This window comes from Plasmodium brasilianum (genome assembly GCF_023973825.1).
Source record: "Plasmodium brasilianum strain Bolivian I chromosome Unknown PB_00_02, whole genome shotgun sequence".
NCBI lineage: Eukaryota > Apicomplexa > Aconoidasida > Haemosporida > Plasmodiidae > Plasmodium > Plasmodium brasilianum.
In genome coordinates, this window is record NW_027122950.1 from 184,378 (window position 1) to 204,828 (window position 20,451).

The 20,451-nt window shown below is 19.1% G+C and overlaps 3 protein-coding genes across 3 annotated transcripts; 2 read left to right on the plus strand and 1 right to left on the minus strand.

Annotated features, from left to right (window-relative positions):
• Nucleotides 1-1,211: 1,211 nt before the first annotated feature.
• MKS88_000095 (fam-l protein) lies at nucleotides 1,212-2,868 on the plus strand (the record flags this gene model as incomplete). Its single annotated transcript, XM_067219428.1, has 2 exons — nucleotides 1,212-1,214; nucleotides 2,059-2,868. The coding sequence occupies 2 exons, from the start codon at nucleotides 1,212-1,214 to the stop codon at nucleotides 2,866-2,868; spliced, it is 813 nt and encodes a 270-aa protein (XP_067070253.1).
• Nucleotides 2,869-5,555: 2,687 nt separating this feature from the next.
• Nucleotides 5,556-6,465, plus strand: MKS88_000096 (fam-m protein; the record flags this gene model as incomplete). Its single annotated transcript, XM_067219429.1, has 2 exons — nucleotides 5,556-5,642; nucleotides 5,776-6,465. The coding sequence occupies 2 exons, from the start codon at nucleotides 5,556-5,558 to the stop codon at nucleotides 6,463-6,465; spliced, it is 777 nt and encodes a 258-aa protein (XP_067070254.1).
• Nucleotides 6,466-12,386: 5,921 nt separating this feature from the next.
• Nucleotides 12,387-14,945, minus strand: MKS88_000097 (uncharacterized protein; the record flags this gene model as incomplete). Its single annotated transcript, XM_067219430.1, has 4 exons — nucleotides 12,387-13,511; nucleotides 13,633-13,685; nucleotides 13,772-14,795; nucleotides 14,925-14,945. The coding sequence occupies 4 exons, from the start codon at nucleotides 14,943-14,945 to the stop codon at nucleotides 12,387-12,389; spliced, it is 2,223 nt and encodes a 740-aa protein (XP_067070255.1).
• Between the last annotated feature and the right edge of the window lie 5,506 nt (nucleotides 14,946-20,451).

Here is a 20,451-nt window from a genome sequence, read left to right on the forward strand (position 1 = left end):
AGCTTAAAAAACCTTTACTATTTTATTTTTTAATTTATGCAGTTATTGCAGTTAATTCTGTTTTATGAAATATTTATAAATTTTTTTAATAATAATAATGTAGTTAAGAAAAAAGGATATATATGTTTTTGTTTACGTATGTATTAAGTGAATACATATATGAACTGGTGTTAATCTAATATTAAATTATTCATACAGCAATTAATACTTTAGTTCTGTATTAGAGAATAATTACTTAATAATAGAGAATAATATTTTATTAGTGAAAAATATTTAACAATTAATTAAAATATACACGTATATTAAGGTTAAATATATTTTTTTTCATAGTATCCATATATATATATAATAGTTCATACATTTATGGTACTTTGAATGATATCTCTACATATAAGCTTACTACAGAAGTAATAGGACCCTAAAAAAATAAAAAAGTATAAATAGTTTATTAACTAGAAAATTATTTTAAATTTTCAATTATAATCCTTATTATAATATAATAGTAAGTAAAAGTAAAAACATGTTATATATGTGAGGAAATTAACATAAATATAATTGTCTTTATTAATAATATAATCTCTGATATATTTTAAGTAAAACATTATTATATATTTTGTATAAAGTATTAATTATATAAAAATATACTATATATTTTTTTGCACAAATTGTTTGCGAGCTTATCAATTGATTAAACTTTAATTTTCTTAAAGTCCCTCTTTAATAAATTTTTATTGAATACTCAGGTTAATATTAATATTTGATTTAATAATAACTAGGAATGTTAATATGAAAATACATTAATTAAAACATGAATGAGCTTAAGTATTTTATTTTTCTGGCCTAAATATAGTTGGAAATAGACAAATTGATATTAATACTTGGGAGAGTTTACATAATAATTTGACCACCTATTAATAAATATTTTTAAATGATTATTAGTTTTTTTTTTATCTATGATATTTTAATATTTCTTATAAATATATAAACTTAAGAAAAATCAAATATATCAAAAAAATGAATTTAAAAAGTTATGTTTAGATATTATGATATAAATTGAACTTAATAATTAGATTTTCCAAAAATTAGTATACTCCAATAAAAAATAATTTTATATTTATTTTTAAAATATAAATTGTTTATTTATTACGAATGGAGTTATTAATTAATTTGTTTATATATTTTATAGTATTATAAAATATATATATGCATAAATGGTAACTAATTATGCACTTAATATTAAACCAAGTTTTTTTTACAAATTTTTATTTTTTTAATTTATTTTTACTTTTATTATATTGTTATAATAACAAATATTTTATACAAAAATATCCAATTGTTGCAGTGTATACTGTAAATGAAATTATATTAGTTTACTGAATAATATTAAAATCAGTAATTATTATTTAGATATATAGAACAATGAATTATATCTACATTCTCTATATTCTATACTATATATGAATTCAGAATTTACAAATATTAAAAAAAAATATATATATATTATTTTGAATAGGATTAATAATATCATTTGTTCATTAACTACTCTATAAAACTAAATTATATATTTTAAATATATATAAATTAAAAATTATTATATTATTTTAAATGAATTATATATTAATGAATAAAATTAAAATAAAAATTTTATAATAATTTAAAATATTAATTTTTTTTGTATTATAAAATGTATTATTGTTATTTTATATGATTATTTTTTTATGAAACCGAATAAAAAAATAATAATAAACTAAATAAAAAGACGTAGATTCCTTTATTAGAAATATATTATATCAATATAATTTTTTTTATTAATTGAACTTATTACAATATATGAATTATATGCAATAGAAAAAAAAATAAAGTTACTCTTATTTATTAATATTGCTGCGTTTATTCTCTTAACATGGATATACAATTTTAGCATTTATATTGTATGATAATGTTATTCAGGAATATTTGCATTATTTGCTTCCTTTGTGTTTTATTTTTATTAACATTTTATTTAAGTGTAATATTGTTGACATTTTTTAATTATATATATTTAATTTATTTTTTTAGAGTAAATATCATAAATTTTCGGAACAGAACCATAAACATGGTAAAAAATTAAATATAGGGAATTATCGATTATTAGCAAAATGTAAACACAATAAGGATACATTTATTGTGGGTTTAAATGAAGTCAATTCAAATAATGGAATGAACGAAAAAAAAGATATATATAATAATGAACAAATGTTTGCAAAATTAAAAAGTAAACCAAATAGAAGTTCATCAAATAATATGGAATTCAGTAAAAAAGAAAAGAAAAATAAATCTTGTATATTTGAAACAAAAAAATATTCCCGTATGGAAAAAAAAATATTCAAAGAACTAAATTATTTGGATTTTCTTAAAAGCAATAGGACGATTCGTAATAACACTTACCAAAAAATAATACGTAAAAAGTACGGATTTCGAATAACGTTACCAATATTATTTGTTTTGTTGTTATGTATATTACTTTTTCTGGATTTATTCGAGGGTTGTGGACTTATAAGGGGGTTGTTTAAAGTATTGAATATTATTGCTACAACAATGGGATTAACAAACACAGCTGGTGTGACACCTTTACGAAAATTCTTGAATCCTTTACATCAATGGTTGAAAAAGTCCTTTTTTGGTTCGTTCTTCAAAAAAGCTATTGAAGCAACAAGGAAAGGAGCCACCAGTACTAATATAGATAAACATTATTATATAACAGGTTTCTTTGGTTTTCTTATATACTTCATACCCATCTTTATAATAGGTGTCACATATATATTAGGTATTTTTTACTACCATAAAAAAGTTAAAAAGTATGAAAAAATTAAGTTTAGAAAAGGGTAAAATGAATAATAAGAAATATGATTCTATCTATAAGAACGTATTTAATGTGAAGTAATAAATGTAATGTCTTTAGTTATATAGCTATTAAACATACCCATAATTGATTAATTTTTCTCAATTGTATCCACATAAACAAGGTTTTTTTGATATACAACAGTAAAAATATTTATTTCTAGATTTGCTTGAATTTGAATGTGCGATTGTTTTTCATTATTTATTTAAATTATTATTTATGTTTATTAAATATTATGGCGTAAATACATATTTGTGTATTTATATGTATTTTAATAAAAAATATATGTATGAGTGTTTAAATGAATTTATAATAGTACAATATATATTTTTTAATTTAAGCCATAAGTTACTTTACATTTCAACTGTATGAAATAGTATTTTTCAATTTTTCACTTGTTACAGTTCAAAAATATTATATGTTGATATAATTCAAAAACTGTGTTTTACTACTTTAAAATTAAAAATTAATATGACTTTTTTTGTATTTAATTATAGGAATTGTATGTCTTTTGTTGCAGAGAATTATATATATATTTTTTTTCTCAAAAGGAAATATTAATTACTCTATAAATTAAGTTTTGTAAGATATGCGTTATAAATAATACATAATTTATAAGTGGTTTTATCAATTGTTTACCTATTTTTTCTTAGTTTAAAAAGGAAAAAAATAAAGTATATCAAAATAATAACTTTATTGTCTATGGGTTATTAGTTATTTTTTAATAAAATTGAATTTATTTTTATTCTTATATAAATGAACTGTTAACGCTATTTATCATTTTATTATTGTGCTTACTTTTGGAGTTAATTCAGTTTCTATAAAAGTAATTAAATTTAATTTATATTGATAATTTATAAATAAATAAGCTATATAAATTTTATTATTTTTTACGTCGTTAAAGGATAATATTACTTAATTATATGTAATTTGATATTAATAAATTGTATATTGAAATCGTTATCTATATAATATTGTTTTTTTTCATAATTGTAGACTTTTAAGAATGTTTTATATATCTATAAATATTTTCATTAAGGGTAATGAAAAACAATTCAGTTATTTTCTCTTTAAAATAATAATACATAGATAAGTATTATATGTAAGTTTTATTGTTTACGATTTTTTGTAAATATATTAAGTTAAAACGTAACATTATTTCATAAATATATATATGTATACATAAAGTTTATATTAACCATTAGTAATTTTATCAAATTAATAATAAAAGTGCTATAAACAAAATAAAAATTAAAAATGGATTATTATTTGATAAATGATTTATAAATTGGTAATATTTGTATTATTCCTTTGATAATTATTAATAAATTATATCAAAATGACAAATATATTTTTTTAAAACGTTTTATCTAAATAATCATAATGAATGAGAAACTGCATGGAACAATTTCCCAAGTAATTTTCATGATTAAACTTTATTTTTTTTATATAATTTTCTATGTATTCATATGAAAATAACAATAAAATAATAACATACGTTTGAATTATCACCTTTATATATTATTTAAAAAGTGCTGTATAGTCAAAGAAATAATCATTGCACAATTTTTCTTTGTAAAGGTATACTTGGGAACTATAGAAAATTAGACTGATATATATGGTAATAATATATGTGGAAAATAAAAATATAAATAATAAAAATTTCAATAAAAATTGTATATATATACTTTTTAATAATAAATATTAATAAAACATATTAAAATATTTTAGTCCATTTATCAAATTAGTGTATGCACAGAAAAGAAAAATACTTATATTTTGACAATATTTATTTATTTTATTTTTTTTTTTTTTATATGTGAATGTTTCTTCTATATGAGAAAAAATTAATTAAAAAAAATATGTAAAAAGTTAAGTAGATGAATATAAAGATTTTTCATTAATTAATAATGGTATATATTAAACATAATTTAAAATCTTATTAATTAAAAATTATGGTAGAATATTAAAAAGTCAGTTTTTTTGGTATTTAAAATAAATTCTACTGCTTATATCAGATAGTAGAATATATATATAATACTATATAAGATTGTATGTGCTCAGGGATTACCTAAAGGATATGTAATGATTAATGTAACACAAAATATTATTCTATAGGTATATTATTACCATTATTATTCTGTTAAAATAATAAATATTTTTTAAAAATAATAAGAGATGCTTCTGAAATAAATTATTTATACTAATAGAATTATTAGTTTTATAGTATCTGTACGAAATGTACATATGGTATTCATTTATAGGACAGTATATTAACTGTATTCTATACGTTATATATTCTATATAAATTTAATAATTATATATTTTTTTATTTTATTTTGGAAAAAATGAATAAAAAGAATTACATAATTGTTCATATTATATAATAAAATTATAGTTTTAAAATATTTAAGTATAAATGAAAATTATTTTATCTTAATGAGAGTTAATTTTTTATAAAAATTAAGATTAAAATTTTATGATATATATTTAAAATTATTTTCTGTAGGGATGTTATAATAGATGTTTTATTTATATAATTTTTATTAGTTTTTTACAGAGAAAACAGTAAAAGATTGTTTTAAAAATAATTATAGCATTATTGATCTTTTGAAGCATATTATGAAATAATTATTTCTTTCCTTAATTTATTAGAATATTAAAGATATGTATAATGGTGCAAATAATTAAGTCTATCTTATTTATTAAAACTTCTGTCTTAGTCCTTGTAACATGTATATGTCATTTTAACAATGATATGGTTTGATAATAATATATAAGGATATATTCTTTATACGATTATTACATATTCTACTTTAATTACAAAAATTTCATAGAATTAATTATTTATTTTTTAAATAAAATAAATTTAATTTATTAATTTTTTTTTTTAGAGAACATTTAATAAATTCGCGGATGTGAAATACAAACCTGGAAGAAATTTAGATCCAATAACCTTTCGATTATTAGCAAAATATAAACAGGATAAGGATTCGCATATTTTAGGATTAAAACAGAATAAATCAAATAATAATGAGCATGAAAACTATGATATAACTATTAATGAAAAAGGGAACAAAGGGAAAAACAAAAAATCTGATAAAAGTTCATTAAATAAGGCGCAATACTATATGGACGTAATAGATTATAACAATGGAATGTTTGATGGAAAACATTTTCATTTTGAAAAAAAATGGATTAAAAAAAAAGATTACGATAATTTTCTTGAAAGAAACAGGAGAATTTGTGATATATCTTTAAGAAAAATAAGATATAGGAAGTATGGTACAGGAGTTGCTATGTTTGTTATTTTTTCCTTGTGTGCGGCAGCAATTGATGTATTACCGAGATTATCGTCTTTGAATAATGCATGGAAAAAACTTGAAGAGGGTAATATATTGAAAACATTGTATGACTGTGTAGATAAATGGAACACAACACTAAAGACCTCTATTTATTTAACATTATATAGTGTTCTTATGCTTATATTGATTATTGCGCTTGTAATAGGAATTTGTAGAGTCTTAGGAAATAATGAGAAATATAATAAAATTAAATTGATGTCTGAACAAAATGCATATTAATAGACTTATATATTTTTGTAATTAATTCTTTAATATAAGTAATGTCTGTAATATATTTAGTGATATTCTTAATATGAACACTTATAATTTCTAAAATATTGTAAATTCTCATGAACATAATTAGTCTTTTTGGCACACAACAATATATGTTCCTCGTCTTTTTAGGAATTTGAAAGTTAAAAATTTTTTTAATTTGTATTTTAACGTATAATTGAAGCTTAACTAAAAATACTTATAATAAATATATTTGTGTAATAAATAAATTTCAATAGACAATATATGTCGTTGCTTTAAGTGGAGCAAATAGTAGAATTATTCATAAAATATCATAAAACTCAGTTAAATTACATTATAACTAAACATTATTGTCTCCTATAATGTAACATCTTTTATTCTAAAATTATTTTTTGCTAAGGCAATTAAAAGAAATTATATTATTTTTTTTAAATTAATAAACGCCTATAGTTTAATATTTAATAAAATTATATGGGATCATTGTGTTGCACGGTTATATATATTTTTACTTAAAAACGCCATTAATATTTATTTTATATAATATCTTTTATTAGACATATATAAAAAAATATATTTATTGAAAAAATATTCTCAAAATATTTTGATTTCTATTTTAATCAGTAATTGTGAAGTATAAATATATAATGAAATAATATATTTTTCGAATATGAAAAATTTATAATTGTTTAATAATTTGTGTATTATGAAACATCATAATTATTTCATGAATAAAAACCAATTATTATATTATTACTGTTCATAACGATATTGTTGATTCTATTAATTATAAATTAATTTAATATATATTATATTGAATATACATACATATATTTTATATTGTTTTATTTTTCATACTATTATAAAATTAAATTTGTGAATTAGTTTTAATCACATATTAATAGGTAATATTTATATTTATTTAGATTGTAAGGTTTATCTTTTTAAAGTTTATTAGGAGAATATAAAGTTTTCGTATTAACTGGCAGAACTGAAGCATATAAGATATATATATATATGCTTATTACTGAAAATATATGTCAAAGTAGTTCTGCTTAATTCTATACATATTTTCTAAACTAATATAATCATTTTGTTACTCTGCTACAATATTGTTGTATGATTATTGCATTCATGTTTTAAAATAATAATATATCTTATTTTTATTATTATTTAGAGTAAGTCGATTTGATACGCGTAATTAATATTTTCAAATTAACAACAGAACAACTACATTTTTTATAATAATTTTTATAATTATAGACTAGCCAAATATATGATATTTTAGATTTATATTAAACGTATTAAGGGTTAATACTCATAAAATATATTATCACTTATATTTTGTTTATATATTATTTTATTTATTACTTCAACAGATGAATAATTATATAGCAAGATATATATCGAAATATTTGAAATGATGATTATATAATAAATATGTATAAACTTCATAACTAAAGTATGTTTTTATATTAATATAAATATTATTAATTTATTTTGGATTATATATTTCAAAAATTATATGTTATTTTTTGATTATTTTTTTGCTATTACTTACATATTTCAGTAATATTTATATTCTATGCACGGAATTTTCGATATATATAAGGTAACACAATTATTGAATTAAAAATAAAGAAATACCTATTTTATAGATGATAAATCTTGCACCTTTTGTTTTTTTACATAATTTAGTTAATTTTTTTTTTCTGATGAATTTTTAGATAGGAAAATTATATAAACCTATTATTATAGTGTGAATTATACGCTTGTTTTAGCGTTTACCAGACAACTATGGTAATTAATTCTAATTATACAGATTTTATTAATGTGTTATTATAAATTCAATTATTTAAAAATATTTTTAAAATTCTACAAACTCGTTTTAATACATAAAACATTTATGACTAACATTTAATGAAAAATATGACTGATTAACATGTTTTTCAGGGATTCTTTTCGTTGCACTATTCCCTACTTCATTATAATATAAAATCTGAAACTTAAGCGTATAAATGTAAGCATAAAACCTAAATAGTGAACCATTGGAATTTTCTAATTTTAGTACCTAAATGGAAGAAAATTATATAAATGTTTTAATATTTATTGTTAGATATATCGTGGTTTATTATATCTATATTTGCTTTCCAAGTTATAGCCTTTTTTTCATTATTCTTTATATTCCATTGTTTTTATTTTCAATTTTCTTAACAAATGAATGATTCTATTAATTAAATAAAAGGAGTTTATTCATTATTCGTTTTTTCTCTACAATTAATATATTTAAATAAATAAAATTTTTGTAAATTACCTACGAATTTTTTTTACTGCTTCACTTTTTAGTGTATCTTTTCTTCTCTTATAAGCCATTTTTTAAATATTAATGTAAAAATGTTATTATTAAGCGCCATTTCCATAGCGCACCACCTTTTTCTCCATTTATAATCGGAATATATAATATGATTCATGTTTTTTTAAACCATTATATACATTAATTTTTGCTCCAACTAGAGAATACATCATAAAGTTCTGATTGATATTCTTATTACATATTGGGATTGTAATGTATCCATTTATCATCTAATTTGTTCAAAAATATATTAAATTCCTCCTTTTTTTTCAGGACAAGAATTCTTTTACTTTATAAAATCTTATATCATTTTCTTTTTCCATCTACTAAGCCATATTTCACAAATAAAATTTTTATATTTTTCTGATAATTTGTATTCCGCTATCTTTTGTTTTAAATATACTTCTGGTATAACTTTAGAGAATTTATAAGATTTACAAAGTGGAGACGTTGCTTTTCCCGAAAATATTTAAATAAAATATTAAAAAAAGTGTATATTTTAGATTAATTTAATTTTTAAATGGAATTAACTAAAATTCAAATATATTTATTTGAAATATTTTATCTTACCCAACATCAGAAATCATCATTTGAACTGGTAGAAGACAATTTAAATATGACTGTCGAAACAGACACAAAAAAGAATATTGTCTTCATCTTTAATAATAAATAGTGTTATTTTATATTATTTAATTTTCATTTATATATATTAAATTACAAAAGTATACAATATAAAATAATATGTATAAAAATAAAACGGAACACAATAGAGTTTATAAAAATTATTTAAATTACTATTTAAAAAAAATAATGAAACAAAAAGTTTTACATAAAAAAAAAATAAAAAATTATGATTTTTATTAAGAATTAATTTTATAAAAACGTTATAACGTATCTATAGAGAAACGCCTATATCTACTTAAATGTAATTAAATATTTATTTATGTACTTATGCCCCATTATAATTATTTTAATAGCATTAAATTATTTTATTTATTATTTTTTTTTTATAAATATTTAATTTTAAAATATAAATAATAATAATATATAAAATTATTGTAAAACTTAATATAAATAAATCTATATATATAAATGTATAGATAAAACTTCAAGTGTTACAATAGATTCTCCCATGCATTCCTTTTTATCATGTAGATATATCATTAATATAATCCATATGGATTTTATTAATAAATAAACTATCCGTCATTAATACTATTATGATTATAATTTTTTTTTTTTATGGACTTGTTATTCTGTATAATTATAATATGATAATAAATATGCTGATGTAGAAATGAAGACAAGAATTATATTAGAAAAAAATATAAAAATAAATAACTAAAATATGAAACTCAAACTTATATTAATTTTAAAGATACATAACGATTATATAATGGATAAAAATAAGTTTTTAAAAATAACTTTTTAACATTTAAAACAGATTATGTTTTCCATATTATATTGTTTTACATTTTTTTCAACTTTCTTTTTATTTTAATTTATAAGATTTTTCAAACCTATTTTTTGTTCTTCTAATTCTTCTATTACTTTTTATATTTATTTTTATCTATTTTATACATTCTTATTAGTTTATTATTTTTATCCTCTTTTTACTTTTTCTCTTAATTTTTTTCATAATTTATGTTTTTTACCCATTTTTTTTCTATTAAAAAAAGTTCAGTAGAATAAATCATGATTTATGGCATTATTGGAGCAAAACTAGTTATATTAAAAAATATATTATTTGCATATTTTTATTATTTCCTTTTTTTTCTAATTGAATTATTCTGATATTGAAAAATTAGAATATATATTATGTATTACTTTTGGAGAAAATAATTATTTATATCTTTGTTCTGTATGAATTCTAATGATTTTAAAATAAAGTAAACGGCATAAAAATTTGCATGTATAATTTTTTATTATTATAATTCTATAACAGAATTAATATTTGCTATATTATCAAAATGTTCTAATAAAACGTTTTTTTTATTTATAAATATATTATAAGAATTGTAATTTTTAAAAAATGTAGTTAATATTTTTGGAATACTGTTAAAAGATAATTTAAAAAAAAAGTTTTTACTAGTAAAAAGTTTAATAGTATAAAAAATATGGTTACTGTACATTTTATAAATGTTGAAATATGTGTAACAAAATAAAAAAAATATATATATTTAAAAAAAACAAATTTATTTATTTAACGTGAAGGTGAATATTTACTTAACATTTACGCCATGCTCTAAAAGTTAATTAATAACATGTTTTAATGAACAGAAAAAATGATAATGTAATAAAATTATTTATACACAATAGCATAGCATTAAAATTGAAAAATAACATTATAAATCGGATGAGATATATCATTCCCATGATCTACTATAAGGTTGCTCTTTTTATTAATATTTCATCAATCATTAATAATAATTACTTTACATTTTAAAAATATATAAGTAACATAATAAATAATTCAATTATTTAAAAATATTATTTATTCTGCAGTATGTTCTAATTGAGAATATCTCCTACAATTGTAGTAAAATATATAGCATATTGTTTTATGGTATCTTTTTCTTATTCTCCTAAAAATGAAAAAAGAAAATTTTTTTTTATAAATATATATATATATATGTAAATGTGTTTAGTTTATTATTCATTATATATTATGGAGAAAATGAAATTATTCATTAAGAAATAGAATTTATAAATATAATTTTTTAATTTTTCCAAAAAATAAATAATTAAAAAGAACGCAAATATAGCTATAGGTAAAATTTTGAAAATATACAATAAATGAACGCTATTAATGTACTATATTCATTAACTCATAACAGAATAAGACGTTTTCATTAAGTATGTAGCATATTTTTTTTTTTTTAATATAATTCGTAATACAAATTTTGTGTAAATTATCATTAAGTTTTCATGCATATAAAGAGTTCTTTTCCTTATTTTTTTTTTTTTTATGAACAAATTTTTTATATAAATTGAAACATGAAACCGGTTGATCAATGGAAATATATAAAAGATACAAATAAGTATATTTCTAAACGTGAAAATAACTGTAAAATAAGAAGTAATGGAATAAAATGGAATTATATAAATTTTTGTAATAATATTATATTAATTCAGGAATAGTGTTACAAATTTTTTATTTTGTTTTTTTTTATTATTTCAAATTATAATTTTTTCAAGGTGTAACATTTTCGAAAAATTTTAATATTAATCTTTTTTTTTTATATATGTATTAACATATTACTATTTTTGTTAAATCAAGTATTAGCGGAGTGTCCTAATGTATATTATTACAGATATGAAAAAACGTATATAATTGTAATATATTTTAAATACTTCAATTTCAAACTTCATGTTTCATGATTTTTTTTTTCCTTTTTATTACTTATTACTTTACATTCATTTTCATTATTTCCTAGAGACTTTAAAAAATTTAAATAATATTTTTCATTAATAGCCTTTTTTCTTAAATATCATCTAAATATATTATGGAAGTATACCTATGAATTTATAGAAACTGTTTTTCTGCTATTTCATCCTATTTGTCTATTGTTCTATCACTAACTATAGAATTTGCATATAAGTCATCTTCTCTTATCCAATCTTCTATCTCATTTCTGAAACTATCTTTCCGTATATGAGCATCAAATTCCTCATTTCTTTTATTTTCTATATAATTTTTATTATATTCAATTATATTTTCTGTAATTTCTTGCTTTTTACTTGAATATCCTTCTCCTTTCCATTCATTTATGGATCTATCCAAATATGATTCCCTATTTTCAAGGTTTACCTCATTTTTATATTCTTCTAATACTGTTATAAGCACGAGAATACAAAACTTTGTTAATAATTTTTTTTTTATATATTTACATAATTCTTCATAATTTTCTTTGTGCTGCAGTTCTTGTACATTTAATAGTGATACATAATTTTTAGTATCCTCATTTACCCATTCATCTGAGATATTCCGCAACTCCTCTGCTAATCCATTATTCCAGTACTGATCAAGATGTTGTTGTAGAATCATACCCTTTTTTGATATCCACTGTCTCCATATATCTTTTTCTCTTTCTAAAAATGAAACTTTTTGATTTTCATTTGAAGATTTCTTTTTTATTTCTTCCATTTCTTGTATGTAAGATACTTCTCTTTTCCATTCATCCTTCAAATTATTAAACCAATCGTCTTTTTTAAGATTTTGAGAAAGATTTCTATGTCTTTGTATCCATTTATTCCATAGAATATTTTGTTTTTTAATATCAATGATACATTTAATATTTTCTATTATTAGATCATCATCAATTAAATTAGGAAAGGTTATATTATCCTCTTTTGTGAACTCATCTATGCATATTTCTAAAAATTCGTCTTGGATGTTTTCCCATTCTTTATTTCTGAATTCTTCGAGTACTTCCATATGTACTTCTACAATGATTTTGGATCTGTCTCTTGTTCGCTTTGATAAATTTACATTTTTTGTAAGTTCATTTATTTTTATTTTTTTTATAATTTCTTCATCATCGTATATTGTGTGTTCTAAAGGATCATCCGTAAAAATTTTACTTTTCTTGTTACAAAATGAAGGTACAAGCAATCTCAGAAATTTCACATGTCTTCTACTTATCTTTTTTTTTTTTTTAAACATTCCAGTTAAAGCAAACTATAGTATAAGTAAAACATTTTTATAAAATAAGCTATTACAATAAATAAATGATTTTCATATTTTTAATCTTTTATTATTATATTACTTTAATAAAAAGAGAAAATAAAATAATAATTACCAAGCTTATTAAAATAGATGATGTATATTTATCACTTGGATTTAATGTCGTACCTATAATTGTATTTTATACATATATATGTATATATTATTTAGTATAGTTATTGCAAATGTAGAAATATAAGTAGAATTAGTGATACCTGTAGTATGGGGTATTTGAGGAGGACTACGTGCTAAGGTATATATCGATGCTTTATCAGTTGGCTGGGTATTCTCACGATCAGGAGATAATTGCATGTCTTGAACAGTTTGAGGGGGTGATTCATTAGTATCTTCTGATACTACATGTACATATTCAGAACTATTAGCTGTTTCTAATGATGCATCTGTTAAAGGTTGTAGATGATTAGTCTCTTTAGTTGAATCCTGAATTTCTAAAGCTTCTCCATCAATTAGTTTTGGAGGAGCTTGTGATGGAATTTGTAGTTCAAGTTCAGTTTGATTTTTGGGTGTAATGGGTACATCTATATTTTGATCTTGAAGTTTTGGAATAATTTGATCTGTACCTTCAGTTTCACTTTGTAATCTTTTATTTTCAAGTAAATGTTCAGTAGTGTCTATAGAATTCGGGGTTATACATTCAGAAAGTTCTTTAAATGTATCCTGATCCAATATGTTGCATACAGGTTCAGGGATTTGTTTTTTTGATTTTTTTTTTGGACTTTCTTTTGTATAACAATTTTTAAAGAGACTTTTCTTTTCTTCAAATTGATTCTGCATCTGTTTAATCCATGCATTATATGTTTTGCATTTGTCTAAACATGTATTGGCGCATTTACCTGAATTATTCTGTTTTAAGCTCTCTATTTCTTTCAATTGGGCAGTCTTTTTTTTACAAAAATCCTCTTCTTTATATTTTAATTCTAAAAGTTCTTTATGTTCTTTTTTTAAGATCATGGGGCATCCACCATAATTAGTTATATCCTTAAAGTATTGATGTAGATGAAACTTCAATAAGGATTCCCACATATGTTGGCTTGTATACCAAGGAGGAGACGTATTCTCAATTAGATAATCAGCTAATTGTTTGCATTCTTCTCTAAATAAATCTTCTTTATTTTCCCTTTTTAAGAAATTAGTTTTATTTTGTATGTGAGCTCTAATAGTCTTAAATTGTGGTGTAAATGTTAGCCCAAATCCTGCCGTTCCAGAAAGAGCGAAATGCTGAATTTAAAAGAATTATTAAAAATTACCTAAGTATTAAGTTTTACGTTAATTGCACTGTAACATATTTTATCATAAATAAATAATCTATATATGAATTTAATAGTTTAAAAAAAAAATGAATATTACCTTAGGTATACAATTTTCCATAATGACCCTATATTGATGCTCTAATTCGTTGAAAATGAAAATGTTAAAGAAATTTAACCGTGTACATTTTGTATCAATAGTTTATTTTAAAAATTAAGATGTATTAAAAGGAATTACATATTTATGAGCTACGTAGTAATTTATATTAGAAATATAAAGTAAATAAATTTATTATTATATATTTGTAAGAGTTTTATCTTATTTTACCTTAAATAAATATAAAACAACGGAAGATATATCCTAAATATGTTTTGAAATTAAATGGTAGTTAAGCATATATTAGTGTATAAAATTTATATAACCTTCATTAAAGGAATCACAATAACTTACAAAAAAAAAATTACATATAAATTAAATGTAAAATAAGTTAAAATTTACTATATATAAGTATTATTAATCAATTTATTGCTTTTTTTTTTTTTTTTAACGCAAAAATAAGTATATGAATACTGTTGTATTAAGGTAAACAATTTTTTTTGTTCAAGTTTTTTTGGAAAATAAATAATCTATAAACCAGATAATTATTAACACTTATAGTATGTTTGTTATTATGTTATATTTATCATTTTTCCCATATTGGACACTACATTGTAATTATATTGTTAACGGTTTTTTATTTTTAATACCTTATATATAGAAATGGGAAATAATAATATATAAATTATACTATATTGTTTCTGTTTTTGAGAATGATAAATAACATTATAATGCACTTAATCCATTTAATAATATATGCAAATAATCTACCAAAAATTTAATGAGTTATGCTATATATTATGCCATAGAATAATTTTAAATAGTATGCATTATCATATATATACATATATATGTATATTCGGTACTTGTCTATTACCATTTTTGAATAAAATTGATTTCATTTGGACTAAATGTTAATTAATAAAGAATACGTTAAGGTATATTATTTATTGAATAAAATGTTGACTGCTTATGAAATATATGAAAAATTATTAGAATATACTTATGAGAACGTCATTCGTATTATATGTCTAAAAAAACGTAAAATGAATTATAACTATGTAATGAAAAATAATAATACTAAATTTCTCGTAAATGCAATAATATATTAAATTAAATAATACAAAATTATTGAAGTTTCGTAAAAGTTTTTTTGTACTTATTCATATATATATTCTAATAAATACATCAAAAATATTTTTTTTAATTTTATTTCTATTTTTATTTTTTTTTTCTGCATTTGTTATGAATCTGAAAATATAGTTGTAAGACTATTATTAAGTATTCATTTATGAATTAGAATGACAAAATTAAGTATTAGCTTATAATATTTTTTAAATATTAATAAATAAATGAAATCACAGAACTCTTTAAAAATATTACTTGCAATATAATTTATTATTTGTTAATGTAAATATATTATTACTTATTTTAAAATTTTTTGTGAAACAAGCATATAAAAGATAATGTATAAGCAAGAAATTAAAATAATATATATATTAGTAAATTTTAGTAAATAATTATTTGCATTAGTGGTTGCTTCAATATAATTATGTTTAACCAATCTGTTATATTAAAGAATTATTGGTTTTTACTTATTTGTAATTTTTGAATTTATTTTTACTCAATTTTTATTTATTTTTTTTCTGTTCTTTATATTTTAATCCCTTACATACTATCTCATTTTTTTTTTAAATATTTTTATTTATTACATTGTACATGGGAATATATGTGATAGTAATTCATCATTTTTTAAGATATTATATATTTAAAATATCTCATTTGAATATATAAGATATGTGGAAAATATAGTATATAATATATATGTAATAGTGGTTGATTAGGTAGCAAAATAAAAGAAAATATACTTTTCCGAAATATGTGAAAGTATACTGGAAGAACATTATTATAATTGTTATAAAGTGTATATAAAACAATTTATTTGCTCTATATTTTTTTTTTTTTATTGTTTTATATGTGTATGAAAAATCTTACTGTTTTGATGTATCCTTTATTATTATATTTTTAATATATTATAAAATTTATTGCATAACATTACAGTTTATACATAACATATAAGTTAAATAAATAAAAAAAATAGTAAATATTATTATGAATTATATGATATTTCTCCATAGTTCGATGATTATTTTATTAATTTATTTTAAAAATATATTTTAATATTAAAATAGATATATTAAATAAGTGGAATATTCATATAAAATGCACTAATGATATTCCAGCATGTATAAATATATATATATAACGTTTTATTAAGAATACTTTTAACGTATATAGTATGCAAAAATATTTGTATTCTTTATGTATTAAAACCAACTTTTTAATAATTATAAAAAAATTATATGCCCAATATTAATTATAATCACATAAATACATTATACTGTTGTTCACTTAAAAAAATATTATTCGTCCAATTGAATAATTAAAAAATAATAAAAAAAAAAAAAAAATTCACAAAATTAACAATAATATATTATTATCTTTTTAATATATATATATTTTTGTTATGACAGCGTTTATGATAGCGATTATTTAGTTTTTAATAGGTTTTAGCAGAACTGGATTCTTTAATAATCTTATGTATATCTGATGTTTAGAATGAAATAAATATTCATCCATTTTTATATATTCATAATAATATAAATGTAGCATACAAAACAGAATAAAAATAAACGTTGTATATAATGAAATTCCCTTAAACATTTACATGCAAAGAGGATTTTTCTATTTTAGTAAAAATCCTTGTTCCTAAATATTTTTTGGGGATATTTTAATAAAACAAAATATATATATTTAACTAACTTATTTATGTTTTTTCTATATTAAGGAATACTATAAAAATGATTTATTATCTTTGTAAAATATTATATTTTTTCCTTATTGAGTATATATTATATAAGGAAAATGCATTATTATATGTACATCTGCATAAAGTGCAGAAACTTTTCACATGAAGTCTTTTTTGTATTTGCTAAATTATACATAAATAAAAAAGAAAATAAATATAAAATAATATTAACAATTTTTAAAGTGTTATTTTTATATTTATTCTAGCTATATATTACAATATATACAGAAAATAAAATGTTCGATTTTTATGGAATATAATGTTTTATATGTGAGGTTTCAAAATATTACTTGAAGATATCAATATTTTCACTTTAGAACGAAAGAAAATTCTTTAAACTTTTCTCTTTATTATATTTTTAATATAAATTATATGTTTTGTTTATACAAAAAGTTCATGTAACTTAATCTAATGCTTATATTCATCGCATCCACGATAAAAAATATCATTAATTATATAATTGTCATACAAATAGATGTGAACAGAAAATTGTAAATAATTCTTGTAATCAACTAGAAACATTTTAAAATAAATATGGAACTAGTAAAAAATATATGTCTATGTTCAAAAGTGTATAATAGTTAAAATATATTAATGAACTACATGAAGTTACTGAATCTCAGTCATTTTTAGTTTCAGTAAAGTACTGATAAGAGAAATAACTGTCAAATAAACCACCTTATGATGGTACTTGGAGTTAATTTATCTATTAATTTTCCATAAATAGATTAATACTTATTGTAATATTTTTCATATTTTTCTTTTTGTATTACATTATATATTATTTGAATTAAAAATGTGAACACTTTTCTATAGTAGCAATATATAACGATAATAATTTATTACTATATTAGAACTTTTTATCTCTCTATGTAATACTTAGTGATATTAGTTTATTACATTTTGACAATGATGTTATTTCCAAAGAATAAAAAATAAAAAGTTGTCGAAATGTGTAGAACGCAATGACAAAATACAGATAACTTGTTTTGAAAATCATTGGATATATATGAGTAGAGAGATATTACATAATATATACAGAAAAAAGTGCTAATGTATAAATTTCCAATAAAACATATATTTGTGAATATAAAATAAGACCTTAATAAACTTAATGAAATATATTTTAAAAGAATGCAAAAAAAAAGTTAAAATAATTTTTTTTTAACAATAATACTACTAATGTAATATATAAGTGTATGATTCTAACAGAATTATAAAACTTTGATAAGTGAAGAGCCGTATAAACTATTATAATAAGGTTAAAAAAGAAAATATTTAATTAAAAATCAAGTATTTTACTAAAAGACTAAGTTATGAATACATAGGATGAGAAAATAAAAAAGCATTAATTTTTATTGTATAATCAATATTCATATTAATGTTTAGTATGAACATAGTAAGGATATATAAAATTTCTTCTAAGTAACCCATCTTATTATATATATAAATGGATAGTAAAGAAGAGACGTTTATTAACTGAATAAGTGTAGGACGAATAGAAACTATTAAATGTAAACAGAATTATGATTAAATTAACTAAAATTTCGTAATAGATAGAGTATATCATATATTGTAATTCAGAATTAATATATAAATTATGTTTTTTGCACTATAGTAATATATTTGTCAAAAATATCTTAAAGTCTGTAATCCAAAATTTTAAATACAAATGCTATAAAATAGAATTTTATATTAAAAATATTTATAGAGAATAAAAATATTTAATCCAATATCATTAAAAAATTTTAATTGAATATTAACAATACTATCTAATATTTTATATTGAGATAATGGGGATATAATTTAATGAATTTTTACTAAAATCAAACATATAGACAAATTTCTTGTATAGTTCTAGTAGACTCTATATTTACTTGCATTTCTAATAAATAAAACGTAAAATTAAAAATTATTTAAGGTAAAATAAAGTCTTATGTTATAATTTTCTACTATATTATGCTTTAATACTGCTTGAACTATTGGAATATATTTATAATGACATATTGCAGAAGGAAATAATATGAACTATAAAATTTTAATACTTAAGGGTATTTTTTTAAAATATTATATATGACAGTTACTTAAATTTTTCATTTATACAAATTAAATATGAGATAATTATAATATGTTATATAAAGTAATTGAAAAATATTACATAGGATTGTTTTCTAGTATATATGTATCTAGAAATTGTGAAGTTTAATGTGTAATGTAATACTGTTGATGTGTTTAATGTGAAATGTTTCAATGTCAAAAAAATCTATTTTAATGTTAAATATTATTTTTTAAATAAATAATATATTAATGATGCTATGAAAAAATAGAATATTCAATAATACGTTTGAATTTTTATTAATTTATCATTACTTTTAATGAAATGCAAAGTATAAATTGATATAGGATAAAATAATTATGATCATTTATAAAAGCAAAATAATAAAAAATACCTTTAAAAAGAAAAAATTTGGTTATATAAATTTTTGAAAGCAAATTTTACTTATTTATTTTCATAATCTAAATTTATTTTTGGAAAAACATATAATGTTTTATGTTTGTACATGTTCAAATACAATTTTAAGTTTGTTATGTATGTAAATAATGTATTCAATTACAACTTAAATATATAATATCCTATAATACAATAACATTACATTTATA